General features: G+C 36.5%; 1 protein-coding gene, 2 non-coding genes and 1 pseudogene across 5 annotated transcripts; all 4 read left to right on the top strand.

The window, feature by feature from the left end:
- Nucleotides 1-14,020: 14,020 nt before the first annotated feature.
- On the top strand, nt 14,021-14,105 carry LOC147516597 (small nucleolar RNA SNOR75). The gene has a single exon (XR_015214692.1). It is a non-coding gene; the product is annotated as a small nucleolar RNA SNOR75 (small nucleolar RNA).
- A 77-nt stretch (nt 14,106-14,182) lies between these two features.
- LOC147516596 (small nucleolar RNA Z101) lies at nt 14,183-14,270 on the top strand. Its single transcript, XR_015214658.1, has one exon. It is a non-coding gene; the product is annotated as a small nucleolar RNA Z101 (small nucleolar RNA).
- A 948-nt stretch (nt 14,271-15,218) lies between these two features.
- On the top strand, nt 15,219-20,253 carry LOC147516595 (uncharacterized). Of its 2 annotated transcripts, none has more exons than XM_086589139.1 (7): nt 15,219-16,695; nt 16,773-16,903; nt 17,030-17,152; nt 17,254-17,298; nt 17,383-17,434; nt 19,385-19,481; nt 19,746-20,253. In XM_086589139.1, exons 1-7 carry the CDS (start codon nt 16,353-16,355, stop codon nt 19,909-19,911), a joined length of 957 nt encoding a protein of 318 aa, XP_086445265.1. In that variant the 5' UTR covers nt 15,219-16,352; the 3' UTR covers nt 19,912-20,253. The 2 variants fall into 2 exon arrangements, with proteins under 2 accessions (XP_086445265.1, XP_086445266.1); XM_086589140.1 differs by having other exon boundaries at nt 19,733-19,873.
- Nucleotides 20,254-20,607: 354 nt separating this feature from the next.
- Nucleotides 20,608-23,193, top strand: LOC147516594 (NADP-dependent D-sorbitol-6-phosphate dehydrogenase-like; annotated as a pseudogene). The gene is made up of 6 exons (XR_015211099.1): nt 20,608-20,872; nt 21,210-21,304; nt 21,414-21,531; nt 21,884-22,016; nt 22,358-22,577; nt 22,715-23,193. The product of XR_015211099.1 is annotated as an NADP-dependent D-sorbitol-6-phosphate dehydrogenase-like (transcript).
- The last annotated feature ends 560 nt before the right edge of the window (nt 23,194-23,753 follow it).

Genomic DNA, 23,753 nt, shown 5'->3' with positions numbered 1-23,753 from the left:
ATTTTTAAAGCCCAGTCAAATCTGAAAAATCAAAGTCAACGCGGGCAGAAACAACACACAAAAGTCAGCAGAACTTCCGAAAGCTGTATCTTTGGACTCAGACCTCGGAATTGGGCCTACCTTATGTCAAAACGACCGGCTTGGAAAGATCTTTCCAATGGTCCCATCCTTGACCCAATCAAAAGAGCAAAAGTAGACAAAAAGACTGTTGAATTCAAATCCAACTGAAAATCCCTTTGTGGACTGAAGTACTGAGGTTTTGTGCTCGATTTTCCGGCCCAAAACATGGTTCCTCAACCCATACACGAATTTGTGAATCTTGTCTTTTCTATATTAAGAGACAAAAGCTCAGCTCTTAATTACTTAGTTTTACTTCATAAAAATTAATTTTAGAACAATAAGTACTTAGTTTTTACTTAGTCAATTAGTTTTAGTTAGTTTTTACTTAGTGAATGATTAAAATACTTAGTTTTAATTCATTAAATTAGTTTTTATAGATTAATCTAGTTAGTTGTCAATTTTATTAGTTGTTAGAACAAGTTTTGAATTTTAGAATAAAATACTTAGTTTATATTTCAATCTTCAAATTCGAATTCAAGTTATTTTAATCAAGTTTAGTTTAATTTAATTATGTCTTATTATTATTATCTATTGTTAATGAACCCAATGAAACTAGGCTAAAAACTCCATTAGAGGAGTTTTATGAAGTCTATGTGAGGGTTATGCTTGTTCTTATTTAGTTTTCTGATTGTTTTATGTGCTCCAAGTTCAAGTTTTATAATTGTCTAGAGATAGAGATTATAGAAGTTGAACTAGAGAAAGGAAACTCCACAAAGAGATTTATGGAGAGAATCTCTCTTATGCTAATCATATCTTAGTACAGAGATTGCTAGGATTGGTTAGGGATCAATAATAAATTGTGGCTTTTGTTGTTTTACCTTGTGTAGATTAATAAAGGTTAAGATTAAAACATGAGAAACTAGTTAGAATAATCATAGCTTCACATAGATGGATTAATCCTTCCTCTATGTTCTTCCAATTCATTAAATTCACCTTTTAATTGCTTAGTTAAATTAGTTAAATTTATAATTAGTTTTAGTTTAAATAAATCACAACACTACTCTCATTGTTCTCACCATTGTTTCCTCGTGTTTGAGTAATTGAATTCGTTTAAGTCTAGATAGATTAAGAGTGGAACGAATCCTGACTCTCTATTTTGTATAATGAATTGAGAGTAGGAATATTGATTTAAGCACTTATTTATGTGATTGATTATTTGTGTTTACGCATAGATAATTAGTTTACGTAAAATTTGCTATTATCAAATGATGTCGCTGCCATCTTAAACTCTTTCAGGACAAGAATTCAATTGCTTGAATCTAAGGGGCAATCCCCCATTCTCAACCCACCCACCCTTGTTTGGTTCTAACCATGATTGTCTGGTTCATAAACTAAAAAATTCCCGAAAAAAGCCCCGTAGCGCATCCCATCCAAGGCTAAGTTTGAAGCGTACCACTCGCTAAAAGCGCTTGGAACTCGAAGTTGAACCCGGCGCGACCAGCCCTATCAAGGCAAATTTCGGCCCTGGCGGCTTAAAGTGCCTAGAACTTCGAGTTGACCTGAGCGACCGCCTACCAAGGCCATTTCGACCGACCCCCTCTTCTCTCGAGCGACCCGATTTTCCGCAGGTTAGTCTAAATTTCCATTTCTTCAAGTTATTTCGTGTTTCTAACTTGTTAAATACACTAAGCTAGCGTAAACAAGACGTTATTCATAAGCATAGCAAGGAGGTATTCAGGTACTCCTTCTTACACTCCTCGCCTCTTCTATCAGAGGAGTTTCAATTCTAGTATAATCAGGCTTGTTTTTTGTAGACGCAATATCACATGCCTATCTAGAATTTCACACACTACACCTGCATCAATGGCTAAAGAACCAGAGACACATCTCTCTGATTTTTATAAAGCACTAAACGATGGCCCTAAGTCATGCATCATTCTTGTAGACCTAGTAGGGGATTTTTGAATTCCCCCTAATATATTTAACTTGTTACCGATTTTCCATGGTTTAGACCATGAGAAGCCTAACTAGCATATGCGTAGGATAGAACAAGTTCTCACTACATTCCATCATCCTAGCATAAGTTCGGATCAAGTTAAACTTAGGGTGTTTCCTTTCACCCTAGTCGACAAGGCGGCGTCTTGGTTAACTGCCCAAACACCAAACTCGGTGGACTCATGGGCTAATCTTGTTCAATTGTTCATGGAACAGTTTTACCCACCACTGAAGACAGATGAAATGCTTCAAAAGATTCATTTCTTCCACCAGAATCCTCATGAATCCTTTTCAGAGGCCTGAAATCGTTTCACTGATCTTCTCATTGAACGCCCGCATCATAATCTTGTGAAAGACACGCTTGTTCGTGCCTTCTTCAAAAGGCTTTTACATCATCATAAGGAGGTTCTAGATATCATGAATGAGGGTAGTTTTCTTAGTAAAGGAGCCTTGGAGGCTTATAAATTCTTAGAAGATCAATCTAAGAGGAACAACAATTGGGGAGGTAACAAATCTTCCAGCTCCATTCCTTCTTCTGAGGTTAAACTTGATCCCGAGCTTAAAACTCTTATCGATGTCCTCACTAAAAAGGTAGATGTTCTCTCTATTCAACAACAACCCACTTCAGTCATGAACATTAAATCTACTCGTTGTAATGTCTGTTTTAGTCTTGAGAATTTCGACTTTTATTGTCCTCTTGTCTATGCACAACCACCACCACAACCATCACACTTCAACCAGTTAACTCAACATTAAGGACAAGGGAACTTAGGTAACCAGAATAGAGGTTTAGTGCTCATGACCCAGAACTATCAACATCAAGACATGAACGCTCAACAAGCCTTAATTCAAGTTCAACCATCTACATAAGAAGTAGTAGTGACCTTGTTGGAAAAACAAAATCAAATTATGGAACAAAACTCCAACTTGATGAAAGATCAACATGATCAAAACTCTAATATGATGAAACAAATGATGCAAATGATGCAGTCTTTGTGCCAAAAGGTTATTGACATGTCTCCTAACCAAAATAATAACCAAACAGGCGTGTTTCCAGGTCAAGCAGTGCCTAATCCTAAGTCAACAAACACCTCCTTCGAAATAAAAAGTATTTGGTGTAATGGTAATATAACCCCAGGGGACCTACAGGCAGTCACTACCATTCGTTCAGGGCGAGTAGTTGATAACCAAGTGACTATACCTAAAGATCACCCGCAAACTAAAAATGATACCATACCAAATACTAAAATAGAAATTGAATACCCTACACCTGTAGAGGTTCCAATATGGACACCTAAATGGAAAATGGCTAAAGATAAAGCAAAGACTAATAATATTGTTGACCCTTATGCTAAATATAGAGATAAACCACCGTATCCTCAAAGACTAATTGTGTCTAAAAAAGACGAGAATTTTGATGAGATTAGGGAAGTGTTTAAAAATCTGACTATAAACCTACCTTTTCTAGATGCTATAAAAAGTCTACCTGGACACACTAAGTTTCTAAAATAGTTGTGCACCAAGAAGAGGAAAACCAACATACCCCATGAAGCCTTCTTAACTGAACAATATCTCTCTTTATCTGAACATAACGGAATTGTTAAGTACAAGGACCCTGGTCGTCCTACTGTATAATGCACCTTAGGTGATACCTGATAGGGTTATATACTAAAAGCATTACTTTTGTATTAACTCTAATTCTTTATATTTTGAATGAGAATCATATGGGCAAATGTTATGCATTTTATATATGTTATTAGTTATATGCATGTGTCTAATACTTTATGTTGTAGATGATATGGTGTGAACACACAGAAGATCATATCATCAGTACCTTATAAAGTATAAGTAATCGTTCACAACCTAGATGGATTTGGACAAACCATTAGTACGGTTGTAGTATAATCTGGTATTAGTCTATCTTGACTATAGGATTACACTAGTACACTTTGTGTGTATTGAACAGGACCAAGTGAGGTTGATTCTCCTTATACCGACTATATAAGAGAACAAACGCCTCTGTTATTATGGATGATTGTCCTCCTAATCCGGATATAATAACGGGCACTTACATGCATTGTACATTGCTTTAAATCATCAATGAGTGAGATTCATTGGTGAATAAACAAACTCAATGGATTGGGTAATGACATTGTATGTAAGGTGTGCTGTTAATTATAGAAGGAATCTGTATCCCGCAAGAAGTCGGGTTGATGATGTCCCCTTGAGGAGCTCAAAAAGATTGTCATGTAAACCCTGCAGGTGGATTTATTCCGACATGACAATGAGGTTGAGTGGTACTACTCAAGGACATAAGAAGTTGATTAATGTAGTTGTCAGTAACTTAACTTAATCAACGAACATTCGATATCTTAAACACGGGGAGATCAACGAGCATATAATATGGAGCCCATAAACACTGACACATAATTTAGGATTAGGGCGGTAGTGCAACAATGACATTTAGTGGAATAAGTCATTTGTTGACGGACTTGGGCCGTGTGTTTTGGGCGAACATGGGAAGCCCAAGCCCGTCAGGAGGCCCAACCCTAATTTCTTCTCATGGTCCATGTTGTAGCCTATAAATAGAATAATCTTTCTCTGGCCGAAATTCAATATTCATCTGAACAGAAAAAGAGGCAAGGAAAAGATAAATCCAAAATTAGATCTAGCTTTAGGAGAAAGAAGGGGATTGGTAGATCGTTGTCCACACAACGTCCAATCTATTCTAAAGGAATACAACAGAAGATCAAGGGGTTGATTGTTGATTTGGATTCATAAAGCTTGGATTCTCAAAGTTATCAAAACCAGATCTGAAAAGGTATGTTCTCTAATCACAAATCGTGGACACCCATTGATTCCGCTGCGCGTGGTGTTCGCGGTTTGTAGAAATATTTGCATTCTGAATAACGGTTCCTACAATACCTTCATATCAACTGCTTTATTAGACCTAGGGGCGAGTGTTAACTTACTCCCTTTTTATTTATATAAACAACTAGGTCTAACAAAACTTCAACCAACCAAAATGACTTTGCAGTTAGCCGATTGTTCTATTAAGTATCCCAAAGGCGTAGTTGAAAACATTCTCGTTAAAGTTTAGGATTTTTACTACCCAGTTGACTTCATTATTCTCGACACAAAAATTGCTCATGATTCTATTCCCATCATCTTAGGGCGTCCTTTCTTGGCAACCGCCAATGCCCAAATGAATTGCCAGGATGGCTCAATGACTCTTTCTTTTGGAAATCTTTCTGTGGAGGTTAACATGTTTAGACTCAAGCAGGGACAACTAGGTTTGCCGGTAGAAGGAGAAGTGAAGTTCATTGAGAGTTTTGTATCTCACATTAGTGTGGCCGACGCTTTCGTCCCCACATTAGTAGATACCCCTCTTATGGAAGAAGACAAATATCATAATTTCGACTCCTTGGACGTGATTGATGACTTTTTCAAAGATGCAGATGAATACCATAATTATGTAGATGCGACCAAGCTAGATGAGGAATTCTATGAGTTTCTAAGAGCCTGTGATGATCCACCCTCTCAAAAACTACCTAGAGCACCACCTGACCACCATCCACTTGAGCTATTCCCTCATAGAATCCAACCATTCTTTCCACCCTTTTCTTCTAACACTTATCCACATTCCAAGTATTTTCCACAACCATTCTTTTTTTCATGATCATTCACTTGGACATCCTTTCGTTCAAAAAAGAAGAGAGTACACACTCGATTAGGTTCCAGATCCATCATAATTCACTCCTATTGCACTAAGCCACGTCATAGAAAATCTTGGTGTTTGATTTTGCTTGATGGTGCATTACGTGTTAACTATTTATGGAAAGATCCACAATTATTTAGATTATTGATATATGGTAAACTGCATGTTAATACATATATATCACATTAAATCTAGGGAATCTAACTTTAAAAGACCCAAGTTTTTGTATAAAACCACCTTTCTGGAGTATGGGCCAAACAAATATTTTCAAACTTAAAAAGAGTTTTCCAATTTTGTTTGGGGGGTGGCATATTTTGGTATTTCATTTCAAAATATTTTGCCACCCTTTGCCTGTCATGTTACTCCAATTTAGTTAGTACGTAACAGTTTAATTGTGCTTCATGTTATCATATCATCTTTACAATATTTCTGTTACAGGTATTGCCAATTTTTGCCACGTTTCTATGGTAAATTCTTTCCTTATCTCTTTACACTTTAAGGACAAAGCGTTCGATTGTTTGGGGGTGGGATAGAAACATTTGCAAATATTAGGCACTTTTAGGATGTAAATTATGCACTTTTCTTTATAAAAAATTAAAAATCATAAATATTGTTTATACTAGGCACTTAGTGATAATAGTATTGTTCCCTTCTCCATGATAATATTAGTCTAGAAATCTCACGTAGTACTTGAATTAGGATTTAATTTTTGAAACATAGATTAATAGGTAGGTAATAGTCATTGCATCTTTTCACGAATATCTTGCATGAGCATCTTTGATTGTACTTGGCAGTATTTTTCTGAGACCTAGGTTAGAGTACTTAATACATATCCTATAAGCATCTAGCCTAAAGCCTCATACGAGTGAAATATCTAAGTGATGACACAAGGGAGAAGTAAATTCCGAGTAGAGAAATCACACATTCACTTGCTTGATTACCACACCATATCATAAGTGAGAATTTAGGCCATCTTTGGATCGATATAGCCAGAAATTCACACCTATATGAAATTTATTATCCGCTAGTCGCCCCACTGAGCCTTTCATTAGCCTTTTCACAAACCACAAATCATTTACCCAAAAAAAAAAAAAAAAATCAGCCTACCTATCTGGATAAGTATCAGAAATAGGATGAGTAAAGAAAAGAGAAGAGAAAAACCTATGTAAACAAAAATTAGTTAGTTGCTTCAGAAAAGAAAAAGAAAAGAAGTTTCCATCCAAAGAAAAGAAAAAAAAATAAAATAAAAATAAAAATAAAAATAAAATAAAAACTTCAAAAATAGAATAAAAGGAGTCAAAAAGCCAAAATAAAAAGGCTAAGGATGGAAACAAAGTGTAGAAGCAAACGAACAAGGTTTTCTCTAGTTACATAATATGAAGACCCTATTTTCTCAGACTTGTCTTTTTGAATATCCATTTCCTTCCTTCTTGAACCAATACCTACACCCCGTATCACCTAATAAAGACATCTAGCTCAATTAGGAATAGGTTGATATGATAGTAAGTGGTAGATGTGTTTGATCGACCTCGGCTTCCTTGGATTGTCATTGAGATTATGAGGAAACGTGTGCCCACTGCACACTGGAGTTAGCAAACTTGAGTGGAAAAATCAGAGTGTTATGTGTTTTGACACATTCCTTGTGAGAACCTACTTAGGTACACTACCCAAAAGTTTCAGAAACGGACCTGCCATTGCATTTCATATCATAGTTCATTGTATAGTTGTTTATCTTAAGATAATTTGATTATTATTCATATATTAGCTTAGGTTTTGACTTGATTATTCTGTATTCATTGCTAGTGAGATGTATAGATATTTGAGAATAAATAAGGAAACAACAGTTTTATTTCTTAGTCGTTGTAGTATAGATGAAGTTTGTGAGTATCTTCACTGGAAAACTCTTATGAGGCTAAAACTCGTCCACTAGGGAATTCTTAGTGGTTTAAGGTCTTGTTGCATATGGTCAATGCAATCGCACTTTCGGCGAAACGAGATTAGTTAGAACTCCATTTTTGGTCACTTATTCTAATTTCTCATATTTGCTTGAGGACAAGCAAAATGCTGTTTGGGGGTGGTTTGATAAGAGCCCAAAACTGTAGTTGTAACCCCTATAACAATATCACTTTTGACCAATTATGTGATTAATAAGTAAGAGTTAGTACTGTTATCTTGTTCTTATGTATTTCAGGCATTGGAGTCAAATATGTGCAGAAATGCGCCCCTTTTGCGAGATAAAGGAGCAAGGGTTGGTTGCTAAGAAGTTCTATGATAAAAGGCCAAGATTCAAGGAGAAAAAGCCTTTTTAAAGCCCGGTCAAATCTGAAAAGTCAAAGTCAACGCGGGCAGAAACAACACACAAAAGTCAGCAGAACTTCCGAAGGCCATATCTTTGGACTCAGACCTTGGAATTAAGCCTACCTTATGTCAAAACGACCAGCTTGGAAAGATCTTTCCAATGGTTCTAGCCTTGCTCCAATCAGAAGAGCAAAAGTAGACAAAAAGATTGTTGAAGTCAAATCTAACTGAAAAGCCCTTTGTGGACTGAAGTACTGAGATTTTGGGCTCGATTTTCCGATCCAAAACATGCCTCCTTAGCCCATGCATGAATTTGTGGATCTTGTCTCTTCTATATCAAGAGACAAAAGCTTAGCTCTTAAGTATTTAGTTTTACTTCATAAAAATTAATTTTAGAACAATAAGTACTTAGTTTTTAATTAGTTTTTACTTAGTCAATTAGTTTTAGTTAGTTTTTAATTAGTGAATGATCAAAATACTTAGTTTTAATGCATTAAATTAGTTTTTATAGATTAATCTAGTTAGTTGTCAATTTATTAGTTGTTAGAACAAGTTTTGAATTTTAGAATAAAATACTTAGTTTATATTTCAATCTTCAAATTCGAATTCAAGTTATTTTAATCAAGTTTAGTTTAATTTAATTATGTCTTATTATTATTATTATTGTTAATGAACCCAATGAAACTAGGCTAAAAACTCCATTAGAGGAGTTTTATGAAGTCTATGTGAGGGTTATGATTATTCTTCTTTAGTTTTCTTATTGTCTTATGTGCTTCAAGTTCAAGTTTTATAGTTGTCTAGAGATAGAGATTATAGAAGTTGAACTAGAGAAAGGAAACTCCACAAAGAGATTTGTGGAGGATAATTTCTCTTATGCTAATATCTTAGTACAGAGATTGCTAGGATTGGTTAGAGATCAATAATAAATTGTGGCTTTTGTTGTTTTACCTTGTGTAGATTAATAAAGGTTAAGATTAAAACATGAGAAACTAGTTAGAATAATCATAGCTTCACATAGATGGATTAATCCTTCTTCTATGTTCTTCCAATTCATTAAATTCACCTTTTAATTGCTTAGTTAAATTAGTTTAATTTATAATTAGTTTTAGTTTAAATAAATCACAACACTACTCTCATTGTTCTCACCATTGTTTCCTCGTGTTTGAGTAATTGAATTCATTTAAGTCTAGATAGACTAATAGTGGAACGAATCCTGACTCTCCATATTAGATAATGAATTGAGAGTAGGAATATTGATTAATAACTTATTTATGTGATTGATTATTTGTGTTTACGCATAGATAGTTAGTTTACGTAAAATTTGCTGTATCATTTGGCATGCTGTATAAGTTATAAAACTGGTAAAATAGTGAGAATTACCAGTGGAAAAAAAATAGTGGAAAGTTGACGGCTCAGTTTGCTGGAATTATAAGTGGACAAGTGTCACCAAACTTTCAACAGTTACAGAGATTGATCTCTATACCCGGTTATAGAGGAACCATACTCTTCCATGTTTTGAGTGTGTGACACATTTCTACTACTTATAAGAGGCTTGGGTGAGTTAGCCATTGAGATGTCTCTCTGTTCTAACAAGTGCTCATTTCTTGACACATGTCACATGTAGCCATCTAAGCCGGTCAAACAAAGAAATCAATTCTAAAAGGTTTTTTTTTTCTATTTTTTTTTTTGGGACAAAACTGTTTGTTCAGTTCTGTCTCTGTGACTTCTGTCTGTTTTTTCACTGTTTGCTTTTTGTTGGGCCCTACCACAAAAAAGTCGATAAAAAAAAAAAAAGTTAAGCAAATGTAATTCACGTGCAAATCACGTGCTAATTGCTAGTAATAAATAATTAGGCTTGGGTAAATTAGTATTTTTGTAAGATTACACATGGGACGCGTTCTGTTTATCTAGGGCCGGGCCTATGCTGCCTAAGCCCTTGCATAGGTCCCCAAAATAAACCGAACTTAAAAAGGCCCATTATGTTATAAAAAACCCACTACAATGTTAAAAAAGCAAAATAAAAGCCTAAAAAAGAAAACAATAGGCCCCATGTTGCAAACCTGCTTGCATTCGACCTTTGGAAAGTCAAGGTCGACCTTATGTTTATCCACCATGTGGATTTGCTAATGCATGATTTTGAGAATTAACTTTTTTTTGTAACATCAAAAAAGGAAAAAATGGTGAAAGAAGAGAGAAGATCAAAAGAAAAAGACATATCATCTACTTTTTAGCTTCTTCTCGCCTCCCTAGGTTAAACATAGATGGATCAAACATTATAATAAAATCAAACATAGATGGATCTACTACTGGAAACCACACCCTTCATGCATTGGTATCTCCTTTCTAAATCACTAAATCACTTGGGTGAATTCTTGTTGACTCTGTGGCAGAACATTGGTGTGGGCACTAACTTCAAAGCTGAGGGTCTAGCCTTAGTGTAGAGGTTGAGACTACTTTAGATAAGGGATGGAAACATTATTTATGGGTGGAGTCGGACGAAGCTACTATTAAGGCTTCTGAAGCTGATCAGATTCCTTGGGAGCTCCTGCCAAGTTGGATGAAATGTAAAAATGTTATTCAATCTCTCAAAGCAACTTCAATATGGTAAGAACATTTCCAATGCAAGTCACTTTGAGGGGAAATAATAACTTGTCACTATTGTGAGCCAAAAATAATGACCTAATGGAAAGGTGACAATGAGGGTAGCTTTTCACTAAGTAATAATGAGGATAGCACTTGCTATGGAGATAGCTGCTAAGTTGTGAACTTCAAACGAAACCTAGCTTTTATTTCATCTCGTGTGTTTTTTCTTCTTTTCGGACGGGATGTCTCATTTCGTCCGATGTGTGTGTGTGTGTGTGTGTGTGTGTGTGTTTTTTTTTTTTACATTTAGACGAAATAAAACATTCCATCCGAATTTTAAAGTCACATTTGCAATGGGCACCCCCCTAGTAGCTTCTCACCAAGAAGGTAACTATGATGGAAAATAGTCCTATGTGGCGCCTATATAGAGGGAACAAGTTGTTGCTTGCATTGGAAACACTCTAAGAAGCCAAAATCACAGTTGATGCGCTAGCCAAAGTTGGTGGTAGACTTTAGGTTCAATAAAAGATGATTCGATCTAAAAGTTAGAAACGCCTTTGCAAGTGTTTTTTTAGATTTGAATGAATATAATACTCACTGCCATTTATAAACGGGATAAGAATTATGCATAAAATGGCTAGATCTTAGTGAGCGGCATCCTCTTGCCCACACTACACATTTTTGTCACTTTTTTTCCTTTCTTTTTAATACGATTTAAGCATACATAGAAAAAATAGCAAAAAAAAGAAAAGCTAATGAACTTTATCCACTGGCGAGATATCATATGTGTAGTAGTAGCCATATTCATATATGGGTATATATTGGGCCAAGAGATAGGCCCAAGACCATGAGATATAAGTAGGTAGTAGACCTAAGAGAAGAGGAGAAGAAAAAGAGGGGAGAAAGGAGGAAAGAGAAAAAGGAGAGAATGGAGGCACAAGAGAGGGAGGAAAAAGAGAGGTCTAGAGGGAGGAGGAGGGAGGAGACAACCAGAGTAGGAGAGATGAGACGACGTCCAGAGGAGACAACAACCAGAGGAGACGACGTCTAGAATAGACGATATCTAGAGAGGAGAAGGGAGACGTCATCCAGAGAGGAGGAGGAGGAAGAGGAAGAGAGAGCTAGAGAAGAGGAGTAGGGAGATGACGTCCAGAGAGGAGGAGGAAGAGGAAGAGAGATCTAAAAAAGAGAAGTAGGGAGACGACGTCCAGAGAGGAGGAGAGATCTAGAGAATAGAAGTAGGGAGACGTCGTCCAGAGAAGAGAAAAGATCTAGAGAAGAGGAGTAGGGAGACGATATCTAGAGATGAGTAGGGAGACGACGTCCAGAGAGGAGGAGGAGAGATCTAGAGAAGAGGAGTAGGGGGGATGACGTCCAGAGAGGAGGAGGAAGAGGAAGAGAGAGCTAAAGAAGAGGAGTAGGGAGACGATGTCCAGAGAGGAGGAGGAGAGATCTAGAGAAGAAGAGTAGGGAGACGACGTCCAGAGAGGAGAGAGAGAGGAGGCAACTCCAAGAGAGAGACACAAGAGGGAGGAGATAGGGGAGAACTACGGCGCAGCTTGATCCCCTGGTAAGGGGGTATGCAGGCAACCCAAATGGGTTCAGCTGAGGAATTTAAATCATGAGTATTTCTTATTTTCAGCATCAAAAAGAGGAGTCGAGACATATAAGAATAAAAAGTATGAAATGGGTTCATACAATACGTCGTATGTTTTTTAATTGACATTTTCCACAAGCAATATTACAATTGCCTTAGGCTATGTTCGATTGCTCAGAAAAATTATCCAAAAATTATTTGATCTATAATGGGAAATTCTCTCATGTAAATTTATCCAAGCATATGTACCATTGTTGCGTTTGGTCGCACTCACCTTGTTAGCAATTCTCCAAAAAATTTGCGAATAATACACGAATCAAATTTTTGAAGGCCTAAACGTTTAATACTTCCGCACTTTTAATTCGGAATAATTCACATTTGTTCACTATAAATGTATAAAACACGAATTCCCGAATTATTCAAAAATTCATTTAAAAAATACTTCATATAATAATAATAAAAAATGGAAAGCCAAATTCTTATAAGGATGAGTAGCATGAAGATACATAAATAAGAATAAAATAGTAAACTATGAATGCCATTCTTAAAAGTTTTTGTATATAAGTGAAGAATTTTTTTTTTGCAATTCAAAAGAGTAAACTAACTTAGAGACATAAATGTGTTATTTCTAATTCTTATTTTCCCCTACAATTTGCAAATCTACATTCTAAAATATATATGAGTACAAAAGAGATAGAAAAGTGTTGGAGAATAAAATGCTTAATGTTTGGGTGATCGAGTAAAATACTAGACTCTAGCCTGACTCACCTAATTCAAACGTTCAATTTCTAATGAACCCGCTAGACAACATGGTCAGATTTTTGAAAAGTAACTAGCTAAGACAAATATTTGTGAATTGTGAGTGACAATTATATAATTGATTGTTGTATATCTAGATTATTGGAGTTTATGTAGAGTAAAGTAGTGGAACCTTACAAAATCGGTAAAACCTTTGGGTGATGATACCAGAGGTTTAGGGCTCGAACCCTGCCCGCATCAAAGAATTACTGATCTCATTTAAAACAGACTTGCCAATAAATAAATAAATAAAAAGTGGTGGAACATTTTAATTATATTGCTAAATATATATTCCAAAACCTTTTTTTAAGTGTATTGAATGTTTGAAATCCGAATTTTTATTGCAAAGCGTTCAATACTCGTATAAAACATATTACATATTATTAACGTATTGTATTACGGATTTTTTTACCGAATTTTTCTAATATGTAAACGAATGAAACTCGAATAATTTTCGTACCGAATGATTATTGGTAAACTTTGAAAAATTTCACGTTTGAAATCATTCAACAAGGTTTGTTGTCATCATTATTTTCCAAGAAAAATTTCGTATGTTCAACTTCAAACACGAGAAAATAGAAATTTTCCAATGGTAAAAAAAAAAAAATGGTGGATCAAACATCAAAGGCCCTAACTAAGTTTAGATACCCGACAAAGGGCCAAATAAAAAGTTTATGCATTGGGAGCAGCTGATTGTTTTATTTCATCAAGCAATCAAGGGTCATTCCTGTAATTTAAGGCGTTCGGAAAGGGTTTAGTGAAGCAAAACCCTAAACGCTTGTCTATAAAAATACATAGAATCCATGCCTTCAAAGATAACTGCAATAGGCGTCACCGTTTTAGCCGCTTTAGCTTTTGTAGGCCTTTCATTTTGTTTTCGGTTCTTCGCTGTCTGATTTGCTTTATTGTTTTCCTTGTTTGTTTCAATTCTTATTACGTAGGAAGGTTTTAGTTTTGGGTGTTGGGTAAGGCCTTAATGATGACAATATTGATGACGAGTCTGAGAAATTCCATTCATTAAATCGTGATGTGAATTGAGGCATTTGTCTGAGAGGTTTTCCTTGATCCTAATCCATTTCTTTTGTAGTTTTATTATTAGTGTTTCTTGTAAGAAATCGTTTGCTTCTCTTTGGTTGTGGCAAATGAGGAACCTCATTTTTTAATGGGTAATTTGCGTCTGAATGTCTGTGATGCTATCACCTTGGAGATCTGATGCCTTGTTCAAACATAATTTTTTTTTACCCCTTCATTACCAAAATTTTGATATTATAATGTCGTATAAAACTTTTCTTTTAATTAGTCTCTTTGATAGTTTTGAAAAACCTGTTTTGATTAGATCATTAGAAGCCTTCGCATATTTTTGCCAGTATTGGTTTTCCAGAAATTTCATTTTTGTTATTTGTGATGAAATAATTTCAATTGAGGGACCTATGGAGGAAGTGTGTGCTTTCGGCCAAGTTTGCCTTGGAAAAATTACGTTTGTGAATGTTGGTCATTGGATCGATTGTTTTCTTTAAATCCAGATTCAACATACTTTTATGACCGCCTATTGGTACATGATAGAATCCAATCCATTTTGTACATTTTATTTGGGTGGGTCGAATAATGATTAATGAACGATTAAAATGATGTAATTTGGTTACAACCAAAGATCAATCAAATTAGTGTAAATGCACTATTTATATATTAAAAGCACAGATGCGATAGCCTTTGCAAAATGGCCCCTTGCCCAAAATAAAGAATATAGGGTGCCATAAATTGTTCGGGACTCCCAACTCCCAACTGGATCTAATGTAGTAATGTTTTGGGTCGGAGCTGATATTTCATAGTACTCGATAGTCAGCGACGAGGCTTTTTAAAATTTAAACCAAGTTCATTGAGATTTTACTCTTTGCTGTAGTAGTGTAGTACCAGACTACCAGTGTACCACACTGCCACTTAGCAGTAACCTAACTGACCTATCGGTTTCAGGTTTCAAAGAACTCAACTAACCTTCTGTGGAAACCGATATGAAATTGAACCACTCGCTTCTGTCCTGCTGTTAAAAAGTTAAAACTGGTAATTATCAAAAAGAAAAGAAATTGAACCACTCGCTTCTGTCCTGCTGTTAAAAAGTTAAAACTGGTAATTATCAAAAAGAAAAGATCACATTATCTGGACCTCTTTTTTTTTTTTTTTTTTTCGATAACTGACTGATTGTATTCATTCAAATATAAAAACACATTCATAACAACAAACTGCAAGCAAAAAAAACAAGGATGTAATCGGTACAACTAGAACAAACAAGAGCACTAAAAATCCCGTCTTCTCAACATAAACTCCACTAAATCCAAGCACCCAATAGCAGTCACCACATTGGAAACCCCATCTTCTTTTCCGGTTTCCATTTTTTTTTCCGGACCAGCTTCAAATTTGCTCGTACATCCACCGTGTTGGATCTCCCAGACAAAGGCGGCAGATTGGCAATTCCAAAAAAGAGCGCCCCACCATAAGCCCAATAAATGAGTAGTGGCCTGACCAAAGTACCCAAACTAGCAATCCGGAGAGGGGGTTGATTTAGGGAGAGAGCCATGGCTTTTGACAAACAAAGTTTAAAGTAAAACTAGAATTTCTAACTCAAGGGGCTGAACCCATGACAATGACGCCGATTGAGAGATATTAGACCTGGAAGAACCAGCTTGAACCAAACACCACCAGCTGAACACCAACAAAAACCTAGATCTGACTTATTCATAGTCTTCATACAAGAAAGGATCTGCAAAATTCGGAAAAGGGGCAGCAAAGCCAACCCCATAAACCACACCCAGATCTCATGAAACTGAAGAGCAGGACCAGTGCCGATCTTCCAAAGGGTTAGAGAAACCCCTACATACAAACAAAGAATACGAAAAAAGTGAAGTTTTTTTTCTTTTTCTTCATCACTTCCAGTTGAGAGAACTAAAATAATTTACGAAGTTTGGGTTGTGGAGGAGGTGAGATTTGAGTGTGAGAGGCTAGGGTTTGAGTAGAGATTTGGATTGGTATGCTTTATTTCTTCTTGAGCGGAAAGAGGAGGAGAACTACTGCTATCGCCCGCAGGAGAGGCTCTCACAGCTATGGAGGTACTCGGTTTACTTAAATTAATCGAGACAATTTCACTCTATCTCCAAATTATATGAGACTCTATTTCTACCATCCTTGAAAAGTGTCTCTAATTTTATCGGAAGTTTTAGAGGACCTGGGTTGTATGAAATTCCACCAAGAACGTAATTCTCACTTGTTTGCTACCTAACTGCTCGCTACATATGAGTATATGACTATGAAATGGTAACTACTAAATTTCACTCCCTGAAAGAGAAAAGAATGATCTATGCCAATTCTCTCTTACGACTTCCTTCAAATATATCACCTGCCCAACACACGTGCCACAAACCACCAATTCTTTCCAAACTCCCTTTCTTTCTCTCTACTCCAACCACCCAACAATTTCCTTCACTGAAATTCAAAAAATCAACACACCCCACCATCAGCATGGCATCATCCGACGGTCTACAATCAATTTCAATTACCAAAACTTGGACCCAACTCAATAACAAATCTGATTTTGCATCTCTACTTTCATCCGACGGCTATATTTCCATCTGCGGCTTCGGTTCTCTTCTATCAGGTACACTTTCTTAACACACACATTTCTATAATCCAGTACTCCCACGTATCAATCCATTATCTTACTTCCAAATTCAGAAAAAAGCGCGAGGAGTACATTTCCCGAACTCATCAACTTCCGAATAGCCAAACTCAACGGCTTCCGTCGCGTTTTCGCTCATGCTGCACCAATTTTTTTCCAACGTGGAATTGCCAATGCTGAAACTCAGGTCACACATACATACCTTAATAACATAATCTCATTTCAAACTGATCCTCGTTTTTTCATTTTTAAGGATAACTTTAGCTAAAAGTTACCATATACTTTATTGACTTTGCTTAAAAATGTGTTTCAGGAAATATCGAGTTTAAGTGTAGAACCTTGTGAAGGTGAAAGTCTAGTTGTTACCGTCTTCGAAATTAAAGAATCTGAGATTCCATCATTCATTGAAAGAGAGCACGAGTTTCGTTTTCTTGCTGTAAGTTTCGGTATTATTTATTTAGTACTATTACTGTTTTCGAGAATGAGATTGTTGTTCAAATACATTTATGATTTATCTTTTCTATTTGATGATTTTAGGTGGTGCCAGAGACTCTGGAAGGGAGGCCGTTTACTAATCGAGCTGTGAGTGAAATTGGTTTTAAATGTAAGAATAGATTACAATATTGCAGTTAAGGGAGGGTATTTACTAATTAAGCTGTTATTTAGGTGCTTTGCGGTCGTTATAGTGATGAGGAATATTTTCAAGTTAGATGCAAAGGTTAGTTAATCACTATGTTTGATCAGTTTGAAATTATTACTATATTCACTCGTCAAATTCTACAATGAAATGTAATTATTTGAAATTTGAAGATAGCTGGTTATTGACATTTTGATTGTTTACGAGGATGATTGATGTTATTGTTGCTGCATTAGTTTCCATTTAGATATGATATGATGTAGAACACAATGTCTACAAGATAGGTCCACACTTGATAGGAATAGACAGCAAGCCAAGTTATTGTTGTGGGCTTGTAAATGCATTAGTTTTCATTTTCGGTTTAACTTGATTCTTGTAAGCGACTTCCGTGCTTTGCTTACTGCCTTTTGAGGTGCAAAGAGAGCTTGTGAAAAAGGCTGGGAGTTTTCCAATATTCGCTTCAAGCCTTGGATACTTAATTACTTGATGGGATGGTAAATACTAGGACTGACAAAAATTAAGAAGCTATGTTTAGTTTCTCTTGGGTCCCCATATTCTAGCTAACAGCCTGGCAGTGAGGCTATATCCTTAATATACCTTAGTGCTGTAGCCTCAAGCCCTCAAGGCATGCGCCTCATACCATTACACTACCTGTGAGGCTATAGCCTTAAAACCTCAAGAGCTCAAGGCGCACACCTCATACCATTGAGGCGTAAGCCTCTTGCACTACCTGTAAGGCTAAATCCTTAGTGCAATATTAGATGTGAGGCTGTGACTCATACCATCGAGGCGTAAGCCTCTTGCACTACCTGTAAGGCTAAATCCTTAGTGCAATATTAGATGTGAGGCTGTGAGGTGTGCCTTGAGGCATTTTTTCTGACACTGGCATTGCCACTTCTCACCATGAGATGTTCATTTCTTCGGTTCATAAAGAACCCTGTACATACTCATTCCATTCCTATACACCTTCTTTCACAATCTCTTTAGGGCAAATGTCAATTCTATTTTCAAGCTGAGGGATGTACTGCATTAGGTTCCTGTCGTCATAGGACTGTTACTCTTTTAAACAGAGAGCTCAAAGAACTGTTTTATGCAGCTCTTACTTCTAACTTTTACTAGTTCTGAACTGGTAGCAGTACCATTGGTCTCCTTCAAATTTCATTGCTACGAGATCCGTGTTTGCCACTTTGTTTGATTCGACAGATCTCATTAAAATCTCACCAATAGAGTAAACATCTTCATTATTGTTTTGCAACATCACAGCTCCATTCACTCTTTGATCCTCTGAAGAGCTCTGAATTGCTATTTGAAGATCCTTTCTACCCAGGCCAGGTAAAATAGTAATATATTGATCTATGCGAAGACTACACCTCCTCCACCAACGAGGAGTCAATAGAGTGGCTTGCTGGATTCCTTGGGTCAATATTTGTCCTGCAAGGCAAATTTCCCTCCAAATTCACTTTCTTCCTAAGCTCAACAAATACTAAAAAGATAGAGAAAGGGTGCCTATAATTTTGCTAACAGTGAGGCTATACCATTGAGGCGTAAGCTCTTGCACTACTTATGAAGCTATAGCCTTAGTGCAATACTAGGTGAGCCTTTGAGACCTGCCTCAAGTCGTAAGCCTTGATGCATTTTCTTTAACACTGGCTTTGCCAATGCTCACCACGGGATATACAGTCTTTCAGTTCATAAACCCTTTTGGGTTAACTAGTATTACCCAACTAGATGGGAATTAGGGTCTCCCCCTTAAATACACAAAAAAAAAAAGTCAAATTGACTGTGTGTTTTTTGTGTGTATTTGGGGGGAGACCCTAATTTCCCATCTAGTGGGGGGGAAATCCTAATTAGCTCATCTAGTTTGAGGGGGGAGGGGGGTGGGGTGTAGTTAACCCAACCCTTTTTAGGTACTCATTCCATTCCTTTACACCTTTCAGAATTTCTTTGGGCAAGTGGCATTTCTATTTTCTATCCAAGGAATGTTTTGCAGTAACATCCTACGTTTATTAAGCACAATATCTTGTTTTGCAGGAAGCAGGGAGGTCTATTTTGAACGATATGGACAGTATAACATCCATAAGATATGGCGTGATGATATCTTACCTTGCCGTATATACCTTCGACACTGGTAAGACTCATTTGCCTGCTATATGCATATTATTGTTCTGGTAACAGACAGTTTGTATGTCCCACATTACGTTCTTTACGACTATATATTGACAATACTAGATATGTTTTATACCATCTTGTGAATTCCACTAAACCCGTATTAGGTAAATAGATTCTGAATTGGTTATCCTTGACTATAGCTAATCCTGAGCAACCTATCCTGTATTTACTCTTGAAGTTTGAATTTATTATCAACCAACTTTACCGTAGAGGAAATTCCCAGTGTGCTGGCAGCAAGGAACCTCAGTGATGTAGCTTACAACAACTTCTTGGATCACACTTTCCTCGGGGACCGGAAGACAACCATCCGCCAATATTTAGGCATGAAAGGTTCAGGCATCATGGAAGAGGAACCTCCTGAAACATTGAAGACCCGTTATGGTGGTTGATTTCAATTTGCAGCGAGACATGGCTGCTGCCTTTTACGTTCTTAGAATATGGCAATCTTCGTAATGCATATGCCAGCCTGGAAAGGAAATTGGCTGTGCAAGTTTTATCACCTTTTGATCTATTGTTTCCTTTTGCAATCTTTCTCAGAGTGATTTTCAGTTAACTGGTTATGTTGTCTCCCACAACACTGCCACTGCATGGTCCATTAAGAACGAGCACTGATTAGATTTTTTTGTTTTGAATTTATGAACTTTTAGAAAAGCAGAGCACTGTATCAATTTCAACTTTGTAATTGGATGGGACTCGTGGAAGTGAAAGGAATTGCATATTATTTATTATTATTATTACTATTATATTTTTTTTGATTAGATAACATGCTGTAGTAATATGGATTCAGTCCCGGCCTCTAGGGTGAACTTGGTATCCCCTCTTCTTCTCCTCCAATTTTATGGTGCGACAACTTGGGTGCCACATATCTTATTGCCAATCCTGTGTTTCACTCACGTACGAAACATATAGAAATTGACTATCACTTTGTGATAGAAAGAGTGACTCGATCAGAAACAACTTGATGTTCGGTTTATTTCTACGAAGATCAAATTGCCAATATTTTCACCATGGGACTCGGTTCACCACGAACCAGTTAACCATTCGCCCACGCTCAACTTTGGGGAGGGTATTAGACCAAGTCAAGAGAAGATCTCAATATTCAAGTTCCACCAGACAAACCTCAGTTATAAATAGAGAGTGACTCATGGAAAAGTTACAGAGAATTCTGAATAAAACTTCCTTCTCTTGCTTTACAAGTTTCATTTGTAGGGAAAATGGCAACGATCACATTGAACAACGGATTGAAGATGCCGATAATAGGATTAGGAGTATGGAGAATGGAAGACAAATCAGTCAAAGATCTTCTCCTCAATGCAATAAAAATCGGTTATTGCCATTTCGACTGTGCTGGTAAAACTTAAATTACATTCTCAACTACTGAGTTTGCTATTTGACTTTCTTGATTACTTTCTAGTGTACAATTTATAGCATTCCCAGTAGTTTTATTATATTATCTCTGTGACGGAATGGAATTTAAATAAATATGGATTAATTGACAGCGCCCTATTTGTAGGGGCACAACATTGAAAAGAAAAAAAAAATTGCACTACGGATGGATCTTGATTCCCCATAGAGCCTTGATGTTACGACATAGTGCTTTCTTCGAGCTGCAACCTTTTTTGTGTTATTTTTTTTTATGAGCAGGTGATCCTATATTGTTGTGTTAACAGTTATATGTTATTTCCAGCTGCTTACCAGAATGAAGTGTAAGTAGGGGAAGCACTAAAAGAAGCATCTCAGACGGGCCTTGTGAAGAGGGAGGAACTTTTCATTACCACCAAGGCTAGTTGAAAACTTTTTCGTTACTCATATTTGGTTACTTATTTGTCTTTTACCTAACAGTTTTTCAAAGAAGTAAGTGATTGTTCTCTTGATTCTGTTCTTGTTGCAGGTATGGAACTCGGACCATGGACACGTTATAGAGGCTTGTAAAGCCAGCCTGAAGAAACTTCAGCTAGAATACCTAGATTTATACCTTGTCCACTTCCCTATAGCTACCAAGCATACTGGTGAGTTCTTGCTTGCCAATATATTGTTGGACTTCCTTTTTCTTTTCTTTTTTATTTTTTTCAGAAATAAATTGTTTGTTTTGGTAACATTTTATATTTGCTTAATATAAAACCAGAAGTCTATGTAAATGTTTTACATCTCCAGCAATTAGCTAACCGGAATCGAGAATCAGGACCTTCTGATCTCGAACTGCTAAATCATGATATATAGCTAGGTGATTTTGATTTACAATGGAAAAAAAAATGTACATACAATCTTTTTCCGATAGCTTTCCCTCATAGGGTTTTCCTGGATATCAGTTTTATTTATTGTTTATATATGATTATATACCATGACTACGTATATATCCAGGTGTTGGTATAATTTCCAATCCTCAAGATGAAGATGGTGTTCTGGAAATAGACACGGCTATATCTCTTGAAAGTACATGGCATGCCATGGAAGATCTTGTTTCAATGGGTCTGGTTCGCAGCATTGGTATCAGGTAATCTAATTATGGATATGTAAACAACTATATATATCAAGTAAAAGGGGTTCAGGTCGTAATTTTATGAATCCAACAGTTAGGATCTTGTAATCCTAAATCCATCAAACTTGGATCAACTTCTAGTGATCCTATCTATTTCATTCATTAGGATTGTAGAAATTGGATGGCTTTCAAATGATGCAGCTATTATTCTTCCCAGTTAATACACATCCACTCAGGCATACCTGTCCTGTAGAGTCCATAAATGCACTATCGTTTTCTTTTGAACTGAAATAACTCATCACTACAATCTTCTCTTCAGTATTTGAATACTCTAATCAAGTTTTGTTTATGTGCAGCAACTATGACATCTTCCTCACGAGAGATTGTCTAGCTTACTCAAAGGTGAAGCCTGCAGTGAATCAAATAGAAACACATCCTTATTTCCAACGCGAAGACCTAGTGAAGTTTTGTCAAAAACATAAGATAAGTGTTACGGCTCACACTCCTCTAGGTGGTGCTGCTGCAAATGTTGAATGGTTTGATTCAGTCTCGTGCTTGGACGATCCAGTTCTCAAAGTAAGTTGATCTGTCTTCTCGTATATGAATCAAATGTAGGTGGTTAGGACTTACTACATAGGACCTTTTCTTAATAAAGAAGTGTCATAATGGATCCGTTATTTTCCTCTATGGTTAAATCTCACTTGTATTGGCAGGGTGTGGCCGAGAAATACAAAAAGACTGTGGCTCAAATTGTTCTCCGTTGGGGTATCCAGAGGAACACAGTTGTCATTCCAAAGTCTTCGTTGCTCAAAAGGCTGCAGGAGAATTTTGATGTGTTCGATTTTGAGCTAACAAAAGGAGACATGGAGTTGATCAAGGGTGTAGACCGTAAGCATAGAACTAACCAACCAGGCAGCAAACTTTGGGGAATAGATCTTTATGCGTAAGTCGGTCGTCTTTCATTAGCAAATACATCCATAAGTGGAATAATTGTTAAAACAGTTACTAGAATGGGACATAAACTATTCTTTGTCCATACTCGTGTGGCTACTACTGCGAATCATTAGTGCTCCTTAGTCTTTATGATTTGGCTGAATGAGTGAGACTGCATCTGATGGTGCGCACCTTTCATCTGGAAATGATTTATTGAAAACCTAGAAAGCATTTTAAAATAAATATTTTTGGCATGAGATATTGGGTATTATAGCAGCTCCATTACATTTTTTAGAATGTTATTACATCCCATATTATTAATACAATTCATTACCAATTTACCATTTTTTCTGGTTATTAAGTTCCAGAAAATACATAACAGAATGGGATGCTAGTTTCAGGGCAATGTCATTTGCTAGTAGTGCTTGTTTTGTCATGTGGCTTTAGCGACTTCTGTGTTTTCGTGGTTCCATTGGAGTCCCCGTTTCTGTATGAACTATGAAGTGCACCAAAAGCTAAATGACGTAGATACGAATAGTGCGTCACTCAGCTACTAAAGGTCCATTTCACACTTCAGCTTAACAGAATATAAGCTGATGAATTTTCTTTCAATAAGCAAGCATACCTCATCCTTGAGTTCAAGTAATATCAATTTATTGAAATGCTCTTTGGTTTCTAATGCAGTTGGAAAATAGGAATTCACCTTCCCATTGGCTTGTTAAATAAATGTCCGAACCAAGGTTTGCATATAATAGCGCGTACATTACTTTTTAGCTATGCAGCTGGGCTTGTGAGAGGAATGAAAGGCCCTTTTTTCTC

The sequence above is a fragment of the Coptis chinensis genome, chromosome 2, assembly GCF_015680905.1.
Source record: "Coptis chinensis isolate HL-2020 chromosome 2, ASM1568090v1, whole genome shotgun sequence".
Lineage (NCBI taxonomy): Eukaryota > Viridiplantae > Streptophyta > Magnoliopsida > Ranunculales > Ranunculaceae > Coptis > Coptis chinensis.
Note: the sequence above shows the minus strand (reverse complement) of the source record. Positions and strands in the feature narration are given on the sequence as shown.